At 44.8% G+C, this 15,683-nt stretch overlaps 1 protein-coding gene across 20 annotated transcripts in view; it reads left to right on the top strand.

Moving 5' to 3' along the window:
* The window catches only part of PALB2 (partner and localizer of BRCA2), a 37,761-nt gene extending 25,849 nt beyond the window's left edge, over positions 1-11,912 (top strand). For 11 of the 20 annotated variants that reach the window (XM_077986538.1, XM_077986543.1, XM_077986541.1 and 8 more), the window contains 3 exons: positions 387-474; positions 6,870-7,018; positions 11,408-11,912. In XM_077986538.1, the coding sequence (XP_077842664.1) occupies positions 387-474; positions 6,870-7,018; positions 11,408-11,618 (448 nt within the window). In that variant the 3' untranslated portion in view covers positions 11,619-11,912. The remainder of the gene's footprint in view (positions 1-386; positions 475-6,869; positions 7,019-11,407) is intronic. The other 9 variants (XR_013411951.1, XM_077986542.1, XM_077986536.1 and 6 more) reach the window with 2 other exon arrangements.
* The last annotated feature ends 3,771 nt before the right edge of the window (positions 11,913-15,683 follow it).

The following is a 15,683-nucleotide window of genomic DNA, read 5'->3' as shown; positions in this document are numbered from 1 at the left end:
AGTCTCTTGCCCTACCAAATTTGGTTTCCTGGCCATTGTCTTCCATGGAAAATTTAGACATAACAAGACGTGTCACAAAATCATGATACTGCTATACCATGTGCCTGATTTCAATACCAGGTTGAATGAGATGATGAAACTTTCCTCATGGAATTTGGAGAGATTTATCCCTAGGGGCATAGTAGATGTAATCTATCAAATTAAACTATTAGCAAAATTAACCCACAGTTCCACTTTTACCTAAATCTATGACTGAACAAAACGAAGGAGCCCTTAGTTTTTTCCTTGGTCACCTCCTAAAGCACGCTATGATTAGTAAGAAAATATTTTCTGAAAACTGGTTTGTTGGAAGAATATGATCAGCTTATTTATTTTTGTTATCTAAGGAATTTAAAAACTGGTCAACTCTTGAAAAAGATGCACATTGATGATTCTTACCAAGCTTCAGTCTGTCACAAAGCCTATTCTGAAATGGTAAGTAATGACTGGTGGGACCACTTTGTGTTTACTTTGCGTGTTACTGTTGGTCTTATTAAGTGAGAGCGGTACGTCATAAGTAGTAATGAACAAGCCTTCCCTGTGGCATCTTTTTTCAAAATTGGATAACAATGTTTGTCCGTTCTTGAAATTTAGGATGAAAATAAGTGTTGGTACAGTGATTGCTTAGTAAATTTTCTGGCTATAGGACCTGAGGGCAAGTATTTATTTCTAGCTATGGATTTGAACTGAGAACTATTATGCCTGTTATCAGACTTGACTCCCAACCACATCACCGTGATTAAGTAGCCTTAGGAAGGATGATTAAATGATCCCAGAAATACTTTTTTTTTTTTTTTTGAGACGGAGTTTCGCTCTTGTTGCCCAGGCTGGAGTGCAATGGCACGATCTCAGCTCACTGCAACCTCCGCCTTCCAGGTTCAATCAATTGTCCCGCCTCAGCCTTCCAAGTAGCTGGGATTACAGATGCCCGCCACCACGCCTGGCTAATTTTTGTATTTTTAGTAGAGATGGGGTTTCACCATGCTGGCCAGTCTGGTCTCGAACTCCTGACCTCAGGTAATCTGCCCACCTCAGCCTCCCAAAGTACTGGGATTACGGTGTGAGCCACAGTGCCTGGCCAGCGTGCTTTACTCTTAGGCTTTAGTCTTCTCATACAAAAGCAAATACAGTTACTCAGCTGTTGTACAAATAGTCTTGGCTAGTGGGTACAAACATACAGTTAGAAATAAATAAGCTCCAAGATTCAGTAGCAGAGTAGGATGACTGTAGTTAGCAACAATGTATGATATATTTCAAAGTAGCTAGAAGGAAGGATTTGAAATGTTCCCAACACATAGAAATGATAGATTCTCAAGGTGATGGGTATCCCAGATACCCTGTCTTGATCATTATATACTCTGTGCACATAACAAATACATGTACCCCATAAATATATAAAATATTTTGTATTAATAAAAAAAAAAAACATTTTGGGAGGCCAAGGTGGGTGGATCACCTGAGGTCAAGAGTTTGAGACCAGCCTGGCCAATATGGTGAAAGCCCATTTCTACTAAAAATACAAAAATTAGCTGGGCGTGGTGGTGCACACCTGTAATCCCAGCTGCGTGGGAGGCTGAGGCAGGATAATCGCTTGAACCCGGGAGGCAGAGGTTGCAGTGAGCCGAGATTGCACCATTGCACACCAGCCTGGGTGACAGAGCAAGACTTCATCTCAAAAAAAAAAAGAAAAAAAAAAAATCTTAGGCTGGGCAACATGGCAAAACCCATCACTATAAAAAATACAAAAATCGACACCATCCTGGCTAACCCAGTGAAACCCCGTCTCTACTAAAAAAATACAAAAAACTAGCCGGGCGAGGTGGCGGCGCCTGTAGTCCCAGCTACTCGGGAGGCTGAGGCAGGAGAATGGCGTAAACCCGGGAGGCGGAGCTTGCAGTGAGCTGAGATCCGGCCAATGCACTCCAGCCTGGGCGACAGAGCCAGACTCCGTCTCCAAAAAAAAAAAAAAGAATACAAAAATTAGCCAGGCATGGTGGTGTGCAACTGTAGTCCCAGCTACTCAGGAGGCTGAGTTCAGGGCATCCCTGGAGCCCCGGAGGTCGAGGCTGTGGTGAGCCATGATCACACCACTGCACTCCAGCCTGGGCAACAAAGTGAGATCCTATCTCAAAAAAAAAAAAAAAAAGTCTTGGCCTGGAGCAGTGGCTCACGCCTGTAATCCCAGCACTTTGGGAGGCCAATGTGGGCGCATCATGTGAGGTCAGGAGTTGGAGACCAGCCTGGCCAACATGGTGAAACCCCATCTCTACTAAAACTACAATTAGCCAGATGTGGTATCATGCACCTGTAATCCCAGCTACTCAGGAGGCTGAGGCAGGGAGAATTGCTTGAACCCAGGAGGCAGAGGTTACAGTGAGCCAAGATCACACCACTGTACTCCAGCCTGGGCAATACAGTGAGACTCTGTCTCAAAAAAAAGTCTTGACTCACAGTCTGGTTAACAATGGGAAAGTAGTTGTCTAGGAGTAATGAATAACTACTTGAGTATTCACCATTGAAGCTGTGAGCAGACAATAGCAGCAGGCTCAGCATTTGTGTAGAGACTGACTTGCCTGGTGATTATGGTGAGAGGATCAGCATCCAGAGGCTCTGAACACAAAGACTGCATCTTTCCCTAGCCTAGTAGGATCTGTGGAATTGAACTTAAAAGTTGTGTGATCTTATGTAATCCATTACATAATCTTGAGCCTAACCTTTCTCCTCCTTTAAATGAGATACTTGTGGCCAGGTGTGGTGGCACATGCCTGTAATACCAGCTTCTCCAGAGGCTGAAGTGAGAGGATCACTGGAGCCCAGGAGTTCAAGCCTGCAGTGAGCCATGATGGCACCACTGTACTCCAGCCTGGGCGATAGAGTGAGACCCTGTCTCAAAAATAATAGGCCAGGGGCAGTGGCTAATGCCTATAATCCCAACACTTTGGGAAGCCAAGGCGGGTGGATCACCTGAGGTTGGGAGTTCAAGACCAGCTTGGCCAACTTGGTGAAACCCTGTCTCTACTAAAAATACAAAATTTACCTGAGTGTGGTGGTGTGCACCTGTAGTCCCAGCTACTAGGGAAGCTAAGGCAGGAGAATTGCTTGAACCCAGGAGGTGGAGGTTGCAGTGAGCCGAGATTGCGCCACTGCACTCTAGCCTGGGCGACAAGAGCAAAACTCTATCTCAAAAAAATAATAATAATAATTAACTAGGCCAGGCATGGTGGCTCACGCCTGTAATCCCAGCACTTTGGGAGGCTGAGGCAGGTGGATCACCTGAGGTCAGGAGTTCGAGACCAGCCTGACCAACATGGTGAAACCTTGTCTCTACTAAAAAATACAAAAATTAGCCAGGCATGGTGGCGGGTGCTTATAATCCCAACTACTCAGGAGGCTGACGCAGGAGAATCACTTGAACGTGGGAGGTGGAGGTTGCAGTGAGCCGAGATCGTGCCATTGCACTCCAGCCTGGGTGACAGGGCAAGACTGTGTCTCAAAACAAACAAACAAAAAAACAACAACAACAATAGATATATAGATAGATGACAGGGCAAGACTGTGTCTCAAAACAAACAAACAAAACAACAACAACAACAATAGATATATAGATAGATAGAGAGAGAGATAGATAGATAGATAGATAGATAGATTGCACTCCAGCCTGGGTGACAGGGCAAGACTGTGTCTCAAAACAAACAAACAAAAAACCAACAACAACAATAGATAGATAGATAGATAGATAGATAGATAGATAGATAGATAGATAGGGCAAGACTGTGTCTCAAAACAAACAAACAAAAAACCAACAACAACAATAGATAGATAGATAGATAGATAGATAGATAGACAGACAGACAGACAGACAGACAGACTGACAGTTGAATTCATCAGACAGACTGACTGACAGTTGAATTCATCTCTAGAATTCAACCTCCACCTCCCAGGTTCAAGCAATTCTGTGCTTCAGCCTCCTGAGTAGCTGGGATTACAAGTGTCTGCCACCACACCCAGCTAAGTTTTTTGTATTTTTAGTAGAGACAAGGTTTCACCAAGCTGGCCAGGCTGTTCTTGAACACCTGATCCACCTGCCTCAGCCTCCCAAAGTGCTGGGATTACAGGTGTAAGCCACCACGCCTGGCCTAGAATTTGCTTATTAAACATTTAAATAATGTTAAACCTTTTATATTACAACATTAATACCCACTTGATATTAAAACATTTCACATAGACATGTGTAAGATAGTAAGTAAAAGTTCCCCATAAAGCCAGTCTTCAGAAATAATATTTTATGCTGGGCTCGGTGGCTCACACTTGTAATCCCAGCACTTTGGTAGGCCGAGGCAGGCATATCACGAGGTCAGGAGTTTGAGACCATCTTGGCCAATATGGTGAAACTCTGTCTCTACTAAAAATACAAAAATTAGCTGGGATGGTGGTGCGTGCCTGTAGTCCCAGTTACTTGGGAGGCTGAGGCAGGAGAATTGCTTGAACCCAGGAGGCGGAGGTTGCAGTGAAACGACATCGTGCCACTGTACTCCAGCCTGGCGAAAGAGCAAGTCTCCGTCTCAAAAAAAAAAAAAAAAAAAAGAACATTTTATTATTCATTTCACTGTTTAGTGCAGGGATTGATAAACTTTTTCCATATATTACCAGATAGCAAATATTTTCAGCTGTGCTGGCCTTACAATCTCTGTTATAAATACTCAGCTCTGCCATTGTGGCCCCAAATCAGCCATAGACTGTATGCAAATGGCCGGATGTAGCTGTGTTCTAATAAAACTTTATGGAGACTGAAACTTGAACTTCATACATTAATTTTCACATGTCAGAAAATGTTATTCTTCTGATGTTTTTCAGCCATTTCAAAATTTGAAAAACATTCCTAGTTTATTGGCCATGGAAAAATGAGCACTGGGGCCAGGCATGGTGGCTCACAGCTGTAATTCCAGTGCTTTGGGAGGCAAAGGAGGGAGGATTGCATGAGGGCAGGAATTTGAGGCTGCAGTGAGCTGATTATGACACTGCACTCCAGCCTAGGTGACAGTGAGACCCTGTCCCCCCCAAAAAAAGTGTTGGGCTAGGTTTACCCAGTGGGCCATAGTTTGTCAGCCTCTTCTTAACTGTATAGCATTTAACATTTTTAAATCCTCAGTTTTTTTCCCTTTCAGAGATAGGTTCTCATTCTGTCATTCAGGCTGTAGATCAATGGCTAACTTTTAATTTAATTTTTTTAGACGATGAGGTCTTCAGCTATGTTTCCCAGGCTGGTCTCAAGCTATCCTACTGCCTTGGCCTCCTGAGTCACCTCAGTTGTTTTCTAAATATAAAAGTATTTTATTTTCATTAATAAATTCAGTCATTCGGCTGGATGCCATGGCTCACGCCTGTAATCCCAACACTTTGGGAGGCCAAGGCATTCGGATCACGCGGTCAGAAGATCGAGACCATCCTGGCCAACATGGTGAAACCCTGTCTCTACTAAAAATACAAAAATGAGCCAGGTGTGGTGGCGTATCCCTGTAATCCCAGCTACTGGGGAGGCTGAGGCAGGAGAATCACTTGAACCCTGGAGGTGGAGGTTGCAGTGAGCTGAGATCTTGCCATAGAATTCCAGCCTGGGCAACAAGAGCAAAACTCCATCTCAAAAAAAAAAAAAAATCTGTAAATATATGTGTGTGTGTATATATATGTGTGTGTGTGTGTGTATATATGTGTGTATCTATATACACACACACACACACACACAGTAATATTATTATTAGAACCTATAATTTTAAAGCCAGGAGAGATCTTTAACACATTTTCCCACAGAAACAGCCACAGGTGATGGTATCTTTTTTTGGTCACCCTTACCCTTAATAGAGAGTAATAGTGGGCCGGGCGCGGTGGCTCAAGCCTGTAATCCCAGCATTTTGGGAGGCCGAGACGGGCGGATCATGAGGTCAGGAGATCGAGACCATCCTGGCTAACACGGTGAAACCCCGTCTCTACTAAAAAAAATACAAAAAACTAGCCGGGCGAGGTGGCAGGCGCCTGTAGTCCCAGCTACTCGGGAGGCTGAGGCAGGAGAATGGCGTAAACCCGGGAGGCGGAGCTTGCAGTGAGCTGAGATCCGGCCATGGCACTCCAGCCTAGGCGACAGAGCGAGACTCCGTCTCAAAAAAAAAAAAAAAAGAGAGTAATAGTGTCAGGGTTTTAAATGGGCTATTGTGGGCTCGTCTGAGAAACCAGCCACCACATACAAGATTGTTTTTATGGGAAAACATGTTCTGAATGTTCAAAAACCAATTTACAAATGAATATTTCTAATTTGGGCACTCCCTGCACATGTATGTCCTCATCCTTTCTTTGCCAGTATTTCCCCAAATGATGAATGGCATGAAATGTAGTACTATCTAAGGGGAAGGAAATTGATGAATCAGATTCATGCCTGGCAGGACTGGCTAAAACAAACACTGGGAACCAGAAGCAGGAGAAGCTAAAGCTAGAAGTTAGCTGAGCGCAGTGGCTGACGTCTGTAATCCCAACACTGAGGCTGAGTTGGGAGGATCCCTTGAGGCCAGGCGTTCAACAACAGCCTGGGCAACACAGCAAGGCCCTGTCTCTAATTTAAAAAAGCAGCAGCAGCAGCAGCAGCCAGAAGTCCAGTCCAGTAATAATCTCAACAGTTCCCAGATGGTGGGGAAGAAAATGAAGCCAGTGGTTAAATCCTGGATACTTTAGAGCCTATTGATCATTGCTTTAATTGTTTGGTTTTTGTCTCTGCCAGATCTTTCTTTTTCCTGACATACTCTTGACAGTCTATTTGGATATTTATTTTTCTCCTAAATTAGGGGCTTCTGTTTATTGTCCTGAGTCATCCCTGTGCCAAAGAGAGTGAGTCGTTGCAAAGCCCTGTGTTTCAGCTGATTGTGATTAACCCTAAGACGACTCTCAGTGTGGGTGTGATGCTGTACTGTCTTCCTCCAGGGCAGGCTGGCAGGCAAGTGTGCATAACTGCTACTCCGTGGGTGGGACATTCTGAAAGGCACTGTGCAAACACAAAATCTAGATATTTTTGTGTCACTTGGAAGAATGGAAAACATGAAATACTACAGATCATGATAGGAATATTCAGAAGTAGGATGAAGGTTAACGGACTTGAGTCAAACACCAGATTCCCTGCATCCTGATCTCTACTAGTATGGGGTTATATCGGTTTTTAATAGTGTTTATTCAAGCCTTGTTTTTTCCCCTAAGGAAAATATTTTGGCAGGGCATGGTGGATCATGCCTGTAATCCCAGCACTTTGGGAGGTCAAGGTGGGAGGAGAGCTTGAGCCCAGGAGTTTGAGACCAACTTGGACAACAGAGCAAGACCCAGTCTCTACCGAAAAAAAAAAAAAATTAGCCAGACATGCTGACATGCACCTGTAGTTCCAGCTACTCGGGAGGCTGAGGTGGGAGGATGGCGTGAACCTGGGAGGTGGAGGTTGCAGTGAGCTGATATCATGCCACTTCACTCAAGCCTGGCAACAGAGCAAGAGCTTGTCTTAAAAAGAAAAAAGAAAAAAAATTTCATGTAAAGAGTAATGAATGTTCTGTATTTAAAAAACATGATTTATGTTCTTTCCCTAAACCTAAATTAAGGAAATTTTAACATACTTTAGGAAGACATCTTTACTTTGAAATCTGACTGAGTTTGACTGAGCCTCTATCATGCAGGCAGTTTATATTTATCTACAGATAAGTATTTATCTGGCTGGGCGGTGGCTCATGCCTGTAATCCCAGCACTTTGGGAGGCCGAGGCGGGCGGATCATGAGGTCAGGAGATCGAGACCATCCTGGCTAACATGGTGAAACCCCATCTCTACTAAAAATATCAAAAATTAGCTGGCCGTGGTGGCAGGCGCCTGTGGTCCCAGCTACCTGGGAGGCTGGGGCAGGAGAATGCTGTGAACCCGGGAGGCAGAGCTTGCAGTGAGCCGAGATCACGCCACTGCACTCCAGCGTATGTGACAAGAGCAAGACTCCGTCTAAAAAAAAAAGATACAAAAATTAGCTGGGCACGGTGGCGGGCGCCTGTAATCCTAGCTACTCAGGAGGCTGGGGTAGCTTGAACCCGGGAAGTGGAGGTTGCAGTGAGCCGAGATTGTGCCACTGCACTCTAGCCTGGGCAACAGAGCGAGACTCTGTCTCAAAAAAAAAAGAAAAAACCGGGTGCAGTGGCTGACGCCTGTAATCCCAGCACTTTGGGAGGCCAAGGCAGGCGGATCACAAGGTCAGGAGTTCAAGACCAGCCTGACCAACATGGTGAAACCCAGTCTCTACTAAAATACAAAAATTAGGTGGGTGCGGTAGTATACTGTCTGTAATCCCAGCTACTCAGGAGGCTGAGGCAGGAGAATTGCTTGAACCCGGGAGGCAGAGGTTGCAGTGAGCCGAGATTGCACCACTGTACTCCAGCCTGGGCTGAAGTAAATCAAGAAAACAAGGTCGGGCTTTAATAAGTCACAAGGATAAAGGACCTTGACAGTTACAGTGCATGTTTTTTTGGACCTTATGCAAAGCTTATTTGATAAGTACATGTTCTAAAAGACATTCTCTATCCCTGCACTCAGCCAGCTGTGGCACTTCTGCAGGGTCTTGATCTGTTGCCCGGGCTGGAGTGCAGTGGCACGATCTCAGCTCACTGCAACTTTGCCTCCCACGTTCACGCCATCTTCCCACCTCAGCTTCCCAAGTAGTTGGGACTACAGGTACATGCCACCATGCTTGGTTATGTATTTATTTATTTTTTTAAGAACCTAAGAAGCTCAGAACCTCAGAACATCTGCAGTATGTGCTTTCATATACAACTTGCTTTCTTGGATTTGAGAGAACCATAGTCGTTGGCCCTAGACATTAAAGATAAAGATAACTGCTTGGTCAAGCATTTCCTTTGTCACTTTTCAAACTCATCTGTTCAGGAATCCTTGAAAGCCTATTTGGTACCAATCATGTAGGAAGCATATCTTAATCCTGTCAGGCTGCTACAACATAATACCACAGACTGGGTAGCCTGTAAGCAACAAAGTTTATTTCTTAGCATTCTGTAGGCTGGGAAGTCCAAGATCAAGGTGCTAGCAGATTCAGTGTCTGGTGAGAGCCTATTTCCTGGTTCATAGATGGTACCTTTTCACTGTGTACTCACATGGTAGAAGGCAGCTGTCTGGGGCCTCTTTTACAAAACCACCAATGACTTCTCAAAAGCCCCACCTCCTGATACCATCACATTGGTGATTAGGTTTCAACAGATTAATCTTGGGAGGACACAAGCATTCAGACCATAGCAAAACACTGCTATTTCTGGCCGGGTGCAGTGGTTCACGCCTGTATTCCCAGCACTTTGGGAGGCCAAGACAGGAAGATCACTTGAGGTCAGGAGTTCAAGACCAGCCTGGCTAACATGGTGAAACCCTGTCTCCACTAAAAATACAAAAATTAGCTGGGTGCAGTGGTGTGCGCCTGTGGTCCCAGCTACTGGGGAGACTGAGACAGGAGAGTCGCTTGAATCCAGGAGGTGGAGGTTGCGGTGAGCTGAGATCTCACCATTGCACTTCAGCCTGGGCGACAGAGCGGGACTTTGTCTCAAAAAACAAAAACAAAAACAAAAACTGTTTCTAATTTCATGGGAACTAGAAGGGAAAACTAGTGACTGTTGTTCAGTGCACAAAATGCAATACGCGAAGCTTGCACTGTTTGAGAGCACAAGAGTGGAGAGGCAGGCACCTTAATTGGCAGTAGAGGGTTGGGGAGAGACTATCAAAGAAAACCTTAGGGAGTTTCCAAAGGTAAGTTAGGAGTTAGGTACACAGAGTCGGGTAGGAACCAGGGATAAAAAGTATTGTGCAGTTCATTCATATAATATTCTTTTGAGAGCTGGCCATGCCCCAGGCACCAGTGATACAGCAGTGAGTAATAATAATAGCTAATTTTTTTTTTTTTTGAGAGTCTCGCTCTGTTGCCCAGGCTAGAGTGCAGTGGCATGATCTCAGCTCAGTGCAACCTCTGCCTCCCAGGTTCAAGCGATCCTCTTGCCTTAGTGCCTTAGTAGCTGGGATTACAGGCACGTGCTACCATGCCCAGCTGATTTTTGTATTTTTAGTAGAGACGGGGCTTTGCCATGTTGGCCAGACTGGTTGTGAACTCCTGACCTCAGGTGATCCACCTCCCTTGGCCTCCCAAAGTTCTGGGATTACAGGCATAAGCCACCAGGCCCGGCCACAATAATAGTTAATTATTTTTATTTATTTATTTTTGAGACAGGGTCTCGCTTTATTGCCCAGGTTGGAGTGCAGTGGCACAGTCTTGGCTCACTGCAACCTCCGCCTCCCAGGTTCAAGCAATTCTTGTGCTTCAGCCTCCCAAGTAGCTGGGATTACAGGCTCATGCCACCACGCCTGGTAATTTTGTATTTTTAGTAGAGACCAGGTTTCTCCATGTTGGCCAGGCTGGTCTCAAACTCCCAACCTCAGGTGATCCACCCGCTTCGGCCTCCCAAATTGCTGGGATTATAGGCGTGAGCCACTGCACCCGGCTAATTATAGCTAATTTTTATTGAGCACCTCCTGTGTGCCAGGCACTGTGCTAAGCCTTTTATAGGAACTATTTCATTTAACCTCACCACAGTCCTGTGAAGTTTTGCTCTTAAAATCATCCCTATTGTACTGATAAAGTTAAATAATTTGCCCAAGGTTACACAGCTCTTACTTTGTAGAGTTAGAATTTAAACCCAGGTAGCTGACTGCAGAGCCCTTGTCTAAGTTAAAAAGGCAACCAGGTAGGTTTCTGCTTCATAGATGGCATCTTTTATGGGGGAAATACCCACTGAATATGGAAACAGGATAATCTCAAATAGTGAAAAATGCAATGAAGATAAAAACATGTATGTCATAAAGATGGAACAGACTCCAGTATGCGCGTGCACTGCCTCAGATAGAGGATTAGGCATGACCTTTCTATGGACGTAACAGGCCTGAATGATGACAAGAACTCAGCCATGCTGAGAGCTGGGGCGAGAACCCGCCAGGGACAGAGAATGGCAAGAGCAATGACACTGAGTTGGGACTGAGTTTGGCCGGAGTGATGGAGAGTGGAAGGAAGGCCACTGTGAGCCTGCCTTCAAGTGGTACAAGATGCATCAGAGAGATTGGCAGGAACTGGACATGTGATTCTGTCCGAAACTGCAACACAATAGCCAACAGACCTCTAAGACTGCAAATGTAGGCATTCATAGTTACAGGGATTTTTGCTCCTGTTGCTGGTTGGGGGAACATGGTTTTGACCTTTTGTTTTTTTAATTGTTTTTTGGATATGTAATCTGAATTGTATCTTCTTTGTGTGCTATCAGGTTCCTGGAAGGTGACGTGAAAGATCAATGTGCAGCAGCAATCTTGACTTCTGGAACAATTGCCATTTGGGACTTACTTCTCGGTCAGTGTACTGCCCTCCTCCCACCTATCTCTGACCAACATTGGTCTTTTGTGAAGTGGTCAGGTACAGACTCTCATTTGCTGGCTGGACAAAAAGATGGAAATATATTTGTATACCACTACTCATAAGTTAGGGTAAAGCGAAAACACAATTTTCTGGGTATATGGGGCCTCTTAGTATTTTTTGGAGTTTTAAATATAAAGGAGAATATCTGAATGACATTTAAAATAATTACTTGTATATGTCCAGACAGACTTATTTTTTATTCTGATGATGGTGGCACCACTGATCTTGGATGTACATTTATGTTTACTTTGAGAAAAAGGGTTTTAGGTTGATTTTTGTAATTCCCCACATTTGTACATGTGCTTTTAAAGGTGTACATAAAGCTTCAAATGGCAATAAATATTTATTTTTATACATTCTGCTTGGCATATTATTGTTTCCCATTCTTTCAAGATCACTTGCAGAAGCAAGAACTAATCATTATACAACTAGGATATTTAATCAATAGTGTTTGCCTAGTAAGTGTAAATTTCAGTCCAGTTAACTTACTACACTAATACGCAATATACTTTTTATGCTATTTGTAATACTTTATTTTTACATACATACTAAAATAATATGAAACCTATTAAGATATCCAAATTTAGGAATACTCTTATTCTTTTTCATTCTCATGCATCCTTCATGCCAGTGCTGCATTATAACTAGAGTCACCTTTTTTTGAGATGGAGCCTCACTGTGTCACCCAGGCTGGAGTGCAGTGGCATGATCTCGGCTTACTGCAACCTCTGCCCCTTCAAGCAATTCCCCTGCCTCAGCCTCTCAAGTAACTGGGATTACAGGCATCCACCACCACACCCAGCAAATTTTTGTATTTTTAGTAGAGACGGGGGTCTCACCATGTTGGTTAGGCAGGCCTTGAACTCCTGACCTCAAGTGATCCACCTGCCTCAGCCTCCCAAAGTGCTGGGATTACAGGCATGAACCACCACCACTTTTTTTGTTTGTTTGTTTTCAGAATGGAGTCTCCCTCTGTCACCCAGGCTGGAGTGCAGTGGGGTGATCTCAGCTCACTGCAACCTCTGCCTCCCGGGTTCAAGCAATGCTCATGCCTCAGCCTCCCGAGTAGCTGGGATTACAGGCGTGCTCCACCATACTCGGCTAATTTTTGTATTTTTTGTAGAGACAGGGTTTCACCATGTTGACCGGGGGGTCTGGAACTCCCGACCTCAGGTGATCTGCCTATGTCAGCCTCCCAAAGTACTGGGATTAGAGGCATGAGCCACCGTGCCCAGCCGAAGAAGTTTATATTTTTTAAAGACACATTTTTGGGCCGGGTGCGGAGGATCATGCCTGTAATCCCAGCACTTTGGGAGGCCAAGGTGGGCAGATCACTAGGTAAGGAGATTGAGACCATCCTGGCTAACACAGTGAAACCCTGTCTCTACAAAAAATACAAAAAATTAGCCAGGCGTGGTGGCACACTCCTGTAGTCCCAGCTACTCGGGAGGCTGAGGCAGGAGAATCGCTTGGACCCGGGAGGTGTAGGTGCAGTGAGCTGAGATCACACCACTGCACTCCAGCCTGAAGGACAGAGCAAGACTCTGTCTCAAAAAAAAAAAAAAAGACACATTTTTGGCCGGGCGCAGTGCTGTAATCCCAGCACTTTGGGAGGCTGAGGTGGGTGGATCATAAGAGGTGGGTGGTTCACACACACAAAAAAAGACACATTTTTATGATACTATAGTTTTTGCTCATTTTTTAAAAAAATTTTTTATTATCAAAGGATGTCTATTATATTTTCTCTGAGACGGTCTCACTCTGTTGCCCAGGCTGGAGTGCAGTGGTGAGATCACAGCTCACTGCAGTCTTGACGTCCCCATGCTCAGGTGATCCTCCCACCTCAGCCTCCCCAGTAGCTGGGACTAAGGTATGGGCTACCATATCCAGCTAACTAAAAAAAATTTTTTTGTGTGAGACAGTCTCACTATGTGTCTCACTATGTTGCCCAGGCTGGTCTCGAACTCCTGGGCTCAAGCTATCTACCCACTGTGGCATCCCCTCCCAACATGCTAAGATTACAGGTGTGAGCCTCCACACCCAGCCTCTTTTACAAATTCTATACCCACAATTTTTAAACTCACATTATTTGCTAGTGCATCATAGATACTAGAGAACTTTTTGTAAAGATTTAATTTACTCACGAACCTTGAGAAACCTCTATTATCTTGATAATAACAAGAGTTAACAAAACTAAGGTACAAAATAATTCTAGTCAGTAATGGTTGCACAAACTCTGAGCATCTACTTGACACAGTAGGTATGTAAATGATTGCTGTGAGACCTCTGCGCTAGTAGGAGAGACTGTCACATAAAGCAGTCAGTACCGTATTTTTAATTTAAGGGGTATGTTTCAGACCCGGCACAGTGGCACACCCCTGTAATCCCAGCACTTTGGAGGCCGAGGTGGGCAGGTAATTGGAAGTTAGGAGTTTTAGACCGGCCTGGCCAACATGGTGAAAAATCTAAAAAGTAGCTGGGCGTGGTAGCACACACCTGTAATCCCAGCTACTCGAGAGGCTGAGGCAGGAGAATCGCTTGAACTTGGGAGGCAGACATTTATTGCAGTGAGCAGAGATTGTACCACTGCACTCCAACCTCCAGCCTGGGCAACAGAGTGAGACTCCGTCTCAACGTAAAAAAAAAGGAAGCTAAAAAAAGAAAAATTTTAAGGGATATGTTCCAGGTGCTATTATGGAAGCTCAAAGGCCGAGCAGCTGGGACAACTCAGGAGTCCCAGAAAAGCTTCATGGAAGGTGGAAATTTAACTGAGCCTTGCAGGATAAATAGATCAAAGCAGAAGCAAAGGATATTCTGGGCAGAAAGGACAGCCTGGATGAAATGGTGAAACCCAGTCTCTACTAAAAATACAAAAATTAGCCGGGTGTGGTGGAGGGCGCCTATAGTCTCAGCTACTCGGGAGGTTGAGGCAGAGAATCGCTTGAACCCAGGAGGCAGAGGTTGCAGTGAGCCAAGATCGTGCCATTGCACTCCAGCCTGGGCGACAGAGCGAGACTCTGTCTCAAACAGCGACAAGAAGAGAAAGTGTAGATGATTCCTTCAAGCAGCTTGTCTATGAAAGGAAGGAGGAATGGTATTAGAGATCTATAAAAGGGTCAGTGGAGGGTCCTCTGACTTTGTTTTTAGGCTAAGAGAAACTCTGATGTGTTTATGGGCTCAGGAGAAAGAGCCAGAAGAGAGACCTTTGAGATGTAGGGAAGAAGAGCTAACTGGTGGCCCAAGATCCCATTGAGAACAGGAGGGGATGAAACTGCCATGCACATGGGCGGGCAGAGGGAGGGAGAGATCATGGTGGGTTGGTGGGATAGTTTGTGCTGGGAAACTGACAGCTTTTATGCTTATCCATCCTTTGATGGGAATGCCACTGAAAAGCAGTGGTGTTGTCTTTTAACTCTTCCCCATCTGCTAAGGACGTGATCTTAATCTTAATATTGGGACTTTTTACTCTATAGGCCATGTAGGCTGATATTTTGTCTTTATTTGTTTGCTAAAGGGAAAAGCAGCTCTCCCAAATTATTTAAATAAGAGATGATTTGTTATGTTTGACCAAAAGGATTAAATGTAACATTGATGCCAGGCTCAGTGGCTCACACCTGTAATCCCAGCACTTTGGGAGGCCGAGACAGGCAGATCACGAGGTCAGGAGTTTGAGACTATCCTGGCTAACACGGTGAAACCCCACCTCAATAAATACATATATACATACATGTAACACTGAAATACTAGATAGGTCATGGGAAGAGATGGCCCCAAGTGTGAACTTAGTAGGCTATTAGGTTCTTCCTAAGATTAGAGCTACATTTTTTGGGAGACAGAGTCTCACTCTGTTGCCCAGGCTGGAGTGCAGTGGTACAATCATAGCTCACTGCAGCCTTGACCTCCTATGCTCAATTGGTCCTCCTACCTCAGCTTTCCCGAGCAGCTGGGACCACAGACATGCACCACCACGCCTGGCTAATTTTTTAAGTTTTTTGTGGAGACAGGGTCTCCCTATGTTGCCTAGGCTGGTCTCAAACTCCTGGGCTCAAGTGATCCACCTCCCTTGGCCTCCCAAAGTGCTGAGATTACAGAGGTGAGTCACTGAACCAGGCTTGCATGTCTGGCTT

Source organism: Macaca mulatta, chromosome 20 (genome assembly GCF_049350105.2).
Source record: "Macaca mulatta isolate MMU2019108-1 chromosome 20, T2T-MMU8v2.0, whole genome shotgun sequence".
NCBI classification, from domain to species: domain Eukaryota; kingdom Metazoa; phylum Chordata; class Mammalia; order Primates; family Cercopithecidae; genus Macaca; species Macaca mulatta.
This window is presented reverse-complemented; position numbering and strand designations above follow the sequence as displayed.